The 6,503-nt window shown below is 38.6% G+C and overlaps 1 protein-coding gene across 1 annotated transcript; it reads right to left on the reverse strand.

Annotated features, from left to right (window-relative positions):
* Positions 1–3,708: 3,708 nt before the first annotated feature.
* On the reverse strand, positions 3,709–5,262 carry nkx2.2b (NK2 homeobox 2b). Its single transcript, XM_035679173.1, has 2 exons — positions 5,034–5,262; positions 3,709–4,259 (listed from the first exon to the last, which is right to left on the reverse strand). The coding sequence occupies exons 1-2, from the start codon at positions 5,260–5,262 to the stop codon at positions 3,709–3,711; spliced, it is 780 nt and encodes a 259-aa protein (XP_035535066.1).
* Positions 5,263–6,503: the final 1,241 nt, after the last annotated feature.

Genomic DNA, 6,503 nt, shown 5'->3' on the forward strand with positions numbered 1-6,503 from the left:
CACAGACACACACAGGGGGGTCTTTCTTTCCTTTGTCACAACACAGTAAATAGCTGGTTGTCTTGTGGTGAATGAAGTCGTCTCCTGCAGTAGAGACGTTTTAATCCTGTCTCATGTTTAGAAAACAAAATTATTCTAAAGATAATGAATCCACAAACCAACATACGGGGTTAAATTTCTGTACCTGCATCACATCTGATGCTTTTAAATCAACACGGGTTCCACTTTTGAGAAGTGAGTTTTCATCGATATTTAATCAAGTTTTAATATTTTTGATTGTTTTTTTTTGTTCACTGTGTGTTTAGGTCTGTCCAAAAAATTAATAATGATATAAATAAGTTTTTAACTAACTTAAACACTGTCAGTGCCAATTAGACCACAGTGATCCAACTGCACTGTGAAGGATGAAACTGTGACCATGATCTCAATATAGAGAAACACACACAGCGAACCTAATATTACAATATTTCTTAAACATTATAAAGTCAAACTTTCTGAAAGTCTCTTTTCAAATATGTGTGAATACTGTAGGATTTTTAAGCATCACGTGATCATTGAATTCCTTTAAACATTTGTATATTTTTAAATAATTTCCAAAACATTATTGTGAAATTCTCGTGTGATAAGCAACTTTAAAGTAATATTGATATCAATCTCATGTCTGCACCATGAATATGAAGCTGGATGCAGTTAGCTTAGCTTAGCACAAAGACTGGAAATGGAGGACAACTGCTAGCCTGGTGCTTTCCAAAGCAAAAAAACAAAATCCACCTACCACCACCTCGAAAGTCCTTGTGTGTGTGTTCCCACTGCAGGAACTTTGAGATGACCAAGAACTTTTTGAGGAATTAAACCTGAGTTTCGACCACATTTAGTTCCTGTACGATTGTTCCGGGGGGCAAAAAAGTTCTCGCTCTGCGCTCTGGGGGAAATATTTTTCAAAGGTTCAGGAACTTTATGGGTAGCTGCTTCAATTTGTTTAATATTTCATTCATAAAACAAGAAAGTCCTTTAGTATTAATATTGGTAGATTTCTTGTTTTTTTTTTTCATATTAAAACCAAAGTTAGGCTTTGTTGTCAGCTTCCTAATTGCTTTACTAATTGTTTCATGATATCATTTGTCTTCTAAAGCAGAAATAACTTTCAAACATTCAACAGACCCTCTGCTCTGGAGTTTTCAGTCTCCTTTTCCTCCGCTGAATTTCTCCTATTCGTTTATTCATTATATCAAACTAAAACATCAGAATCAGCAGACAGAAAATATAAAGAACACTTTTTATATCCACCCTGGGTCTTACTTGTCTAATCTTCACAGTTTGTCAGATGTGATGGAAACTGAAGCAGGATTGTTCTGCAGTTCCTAGTTTATTTCCTGAAATTAGTTCCTCAAGTTCCAAACTTCCTTAAAAGTTTTGGTTGAAAATGAGTTAAATTAATTCTTGTTATGTAACTTATTTGTTTAATTTGTACAAAAACCAGAGTATGTAATAACAATCAGCAGGTTTTCTGGAGGTTATGTGCCGGGAGCTTTAGAGGTGCTAATAGGTGGATTTTGTTACCTTTGGCCAGCTGTTTCCACTCTTTATACTATGCTACTGTCTCCTGGCTGTATCTTCATATCTAACATACAGACGTGAGAGTAGCATCAACCTTCTCATCTAACTCTCCGCAGGGAAGGAAATGTTGAACTACTATTTCAAGAGGAACCTGTTAAACCGCATCAGACATCCGGTCCTCCTCTTCTGTGCATCACTCCTGGAAAACATGATGACCACAGCTTTCCTGTGAGGTAATTTGATTAAACACAAATTAATTTAGAAATACGCACAACACGATCAGTAGCTGAATAAATGAATGTGTAAAGTAAATTCACCTGCAGTCCTTTATAAAATCGATTAATGTTGTGCATGAGTGTAAGTTCTCATTTTTCCAAAGTTATAACTTATTACAAAGACAGCCTTGACTTTAAAATAAAAGTACAACAACTCCATTTTCTCCTTAACAAACCAAAGACACATCTGCCTGTACCTCAGATGCCTCAGTGGCCCCCAAAGGTTTTGGCTTGTGGCTCCTTAAAATGAGACATTTCCTACCTGTGACCCAGGCAGACCGGTTATGTGGACATGAGATATTTTTAGAGACCTAGAGAGGTGAAAAGATCCAGTTTTTTATACGAGAAATACAACAACTTCCAGAAAAAGTCTTTTTAGTCTTTTTTTATTCTTGTAATCAGATTTAACTTGGTGATCCCAAGGTTGGTCTTAAATGTTGCTGCTGATCAGTTTGCTCTGATATGATTCAGAGGAGGAACAACAGCTGGTAAAATATAAATGAAGGAAGACACTATAAAATCCCTACAACCTTAATAAAAACATGTTAAGTTCCTAGAAATACATTACAATAGTTTTTTCCTAGAAATACAAATATGCAAATGTACCAAACTCTTAGGATTCTTATATATTTAGCTATAATTTAGTACATAAAGTTATTCCTTAAATACTTCTAATGGCTTAACATCTAGACCTGCAGTTTTGGCCATTATTATTTTTACATATTAAAGTTATTTAGCTGTCCAGAAATTCGCAGGAAACAGATAGGCCTATATTATAAAATGACAAAATGTAAGTGACCCCTTTTACACAGTAGAGACACTTTTCTGCACCAGTAATATAGAATTATTATAATAATATCACAGGAAATTGAATCTTTAGTAGCCAAACTGTCCAAAACTTCAATAAATCTATTAAGAATTTTGACTTTAAAGTTTATATTAAACATCATGACTACAGGATGGATCAAGTCCTGTTATAGGTTGGATAATGAATCATTGGTGACAACAGGATAAAGAGCAAGAAACTCCCCGAATATGCAACAACATAGACCAACATATTGTTATTGATTTTAAAAATGTAAAGAATATTATTATTAATATAATTAATATTCCTGTCAAAGCGACCATAACCTGATTAACTTCAGTGCAGGCTGAAATCAAACGACTCACAACGGCTCCAACTTTTATTCAACATCATAAATATCCAGCTTATTACAAAACAACTCACCGGTCAACATTATAAATAGATTTATGAAACACACGGAAACAAGTTCTCGCGATAAAAGTGACACTTTTGCAGAAAAACACAACAGAAACAACAACAACAAAGAAAAAGTTTCCAAAAACAAGAAAACGTTTGTTTTGATCGGTTTTGTGCAGTTAAACTTCAGTCTTTTTGTCCACATATTCAATAGTGTAGTTTTAGACGTTTTGCGCGTCTGAATGGGGAAAATGTCTTTTGTTACCTGTGATGAGGTTAAAAATAAAAAAAACAATCAAGCTGTAGGAGACAGAAAAAAACACATTTTTGATGGGATTACACAAAATAAATGTCCTAAAAACAGGTCATCAGCTGAGAGTCTGAAGTTTAAAAAAACTAACTGAGTTTAATTTTCTCATGTAGTATTATTTATTCTGCCTTGTTTCAAGACGCTCATGCTTTTTGAAAAATAGGCCTAGTATACTCTGGGAAAAACAAATCCTGGTATAAACCAAACTCCGTTCAAAAAAATATGTAATTTTATTCCTTTTTTAATAGTGGCGTTTATCGTTTAAGAAAGACTATTCGGACAAGAAAAACAATCAATTCATGGCCGAACTCGAGCTTATAACGTGGATTTCTCGGTGTTTTAGGAATCAGAAAAGAGTTTTGGCTTCACCAGCTCCAGTGGTACATGTGCGCCAGCTGCTGCACCGCTGGGTGCTGCTGCGGCAGTCCGGGGTAGTCCGGGCCGTAGGCGGGGTACAGCAGCGGAGAGTAGGCACACAGAGGTAGACTCAAGCCGGACCTGAGCGTCGCCTCCAGGTTCTGCGCTGTGATTCGGTCGCAGGGCTTCCCGTCCTGCACCAGGACCGGAATGGCGACCCGGCGGGCCGGCAGCAGCTGCAGCGCCTCCAGGCTGCAATGCTCAACCCGGGAACGCTTCATCTTGTAGCGGTGGTTCTGGAACCAGATCTTCACTTGGTTCGGGGTGAGGCGGATCAGCCCGGCCAGGTGCTCCCTCTCCGGGGCGGACAGGTAGCGCTGCTGCCGGAAGCGACGCTCCAGCTCGAAGGTCTGCGCCTTGGAGAAGAGCACCCGCCGCTTCCTGCCGCGGCTCTTCTGCGCCGCGCCGCCCGCCGGTTCCCGCTCCGCGTCTGGGGACTCGTCCGTGGAGAGCTCTGGAGATTTGGGCTCGGTACTGGACTCTAAGGAAAGACCGTGTACTGCAGGGAGACAGTACAAGTGATGTGATTACTCTGTAACACCGCAGAGACAGACTGGAGCTCGGACAGACTTCCATCATAAGTAATTCCTTTAAAACAGAGACTGAAAACATTCCCACAGAAATCAATTAACGACTACATTTTTCTTAAGCTAGAACACATAATCAGAGCCCAGTATGTTGATTTCATTTCATATCGTATCTGTTCTCCCAGAAATATCCTGAAACTGCTTTGAAATCAGCATAATGTTGAAGAAAACGTGTGCCTGACTGATTGGGCTTTGTCCTTGTTAGAAATGACAAAAACTAAACATCAGCAACTATTTTGAACTGAATGAGTTGAACAGTTAACATTAATAAGGAGGTGATGGTTTAATTATTGACAATATGACGATGTAATGTGAAATCTGAAAGATGGAGAAGAGGGAGACAAAGAGACAGGTTACGTCTCCAGTTACGCGCGGATGTGTGCGGCTGTCTGGACAGAAATAAGGATTAAATTATCATCTAAAGTCATTTTTATAATTTTAAAAGTAAATTTAAGATGGATTTACAAAATATTTAAAGTAATTATTGATTCTTTAAGCAGTATTGTATTAATTTGGTAATTACGCACGAGCAGAAGTGTCAGATTCAGGAGTCAGAAATGAGAATAATAATAATATATGTAATAATAGTAAATATGGACTGATGTATGAATATATAGGGCTATCATATAAATATACTAACTTTTCTTTTTAAAAACAAGTGTGCTCACATGAGAAGTGCAGGTTACCGGATCCGCGGCTCCACCTGCCGTAGCTTCCCCCGGCGCGCTCGCACAAACTCCGGCCGCTAAATCCCAATTTCTGCGCGTTTCCCGCCCCTGAAACCTCCGCAGAGGCCTCCTCGGTGTCGTCCTCCTCGGTCTCCTCGGTCCCGGAGCTGCATCTCCCGGTCGGGTTCGGGAGATCCAGGATATCCCGCACGGAGAAGCCCGTTTTTGTGCTAGTGCCAACAGACATGACGCCGGTAAAAAAAAGAAAAGGAGAGACTGAAGGGGAAAAAAGTTCCAGGTTTGTGTCCGCGATGGTTCAGCCGCTGCAGCCCGTTAAAGAGGAGCAGCCAGCGGAGGGTTTGGGTCCATGAATGCCGTTAAACGGAGCGGGAGCCCGGAGCTGCAACGGGCCGACCGGAGAGGATTTAACAGCATGAAAAATACATGAGGGAAGACATTAAGAGCGTGTGTGTGTGTGTCCTCCGTCCTTTTAACGGCCTGTGTGTGTGTGTGTGTGAGCCGTTAAAAAGGACGGAGGCGGGTCCCGAGGGTCAAGTGGTTGAGGGTGTGAAAAAAAAGACACAAAAAACGGGAGCAGCGTATTAAAGAGAGATGCTGGAGCTTCAGGGAGGAGGTGAATGTTTTAATGATGGAGGATTAGCGAGGAAGAAGTGACTCATTTACATTTATTAGAGTCACTGATCATGATCCGGTCCTGTTTAACGCAAATGAACCAAACAATCCCCAGTGTGTGCCAACAAGTTACGTGGAGGAGTAACAGATAGAAGGCATCGAAGATCTATTAACGCAACATAAAATCGTAGCATCAATACGAAATCATACACGCGGTTTATTCAGCAACAAACTGGACAAATATTTATATTATTTACACTATTTTTGGGGATACAAGTTCAAACCAAAAAGTTAAATTGTTGGCAAAAGTTAATAAATAAAAACTAAATAAATGAAGACATCAGCCTGCAAATCAATTAACTCTATTATTACTTTACTTTTATTTCTAAATTAAAAAAATGTTGTTTTTTTTAAGATTGTTCTGCTCACAGTGCAGAATAAAATGACTGGTGGGGAAATGTTGAAGACTCACTTTATATTCTATATAGTTAATTAGTTCTGTTGCCATACAATTAGCCAAATTAAACAAATAAGTAAAAAAAAAATATATAAATAAATAAATACTGGAGTCAGCTTTACCCACGGATAAATAACTAAGTTGCCTCGTTTCTATAGCCCTTTAAAATGCATACAAATACAAATTTAAATTGTAGTAGTAAAAATGAAAACTAAAGTAATAAAATAAAAAATTTTACACTTTATACAGATTTTACTGTGCACACAAAACTGCCTTGAAAAAATCACCACATTTAGGATGATAATCAAGTATTTAATGCAAACTTAGAGCGTATTTCAGTGTTTGTTGTGAGGATTAACTCAAGAGTGTTTACACACCAGCTGATGGACTCACAAATA

The sequence above is a fragment of the Morone saxatilis genome, unplaced genomic scaffold (assembly GCF_004916995.1).
Source record: "Morone saxatilis isolate NCDOM2014 unplaced genomic scaffold, NCSU_SB_2.0 Contig7, whole genome shotgun sequence".
Classification (NCBI taxonomy): domain Eukaryota; kingdom Metazoa; phylum Chordata; class Actinopteri; family Moronidae; genus Morone; species Morone saxatilis.

Coding starts and splice junctions, on each gene's coding strand:
- nkx2.2b (XM_035679173.1), bottom strand. CDS start 5,262: ATGTCTGTTGGCACTAGCACAAAAACGGGCTTCTCCGTGCGGGATATC. Junction 4,260..5,033: donor CAGGTGGAGCCGCGGATCCG/GTAACCTGCACT, acceptor GTCTCCCTGCAG/TACACGGTCTTTCCTTAGAG.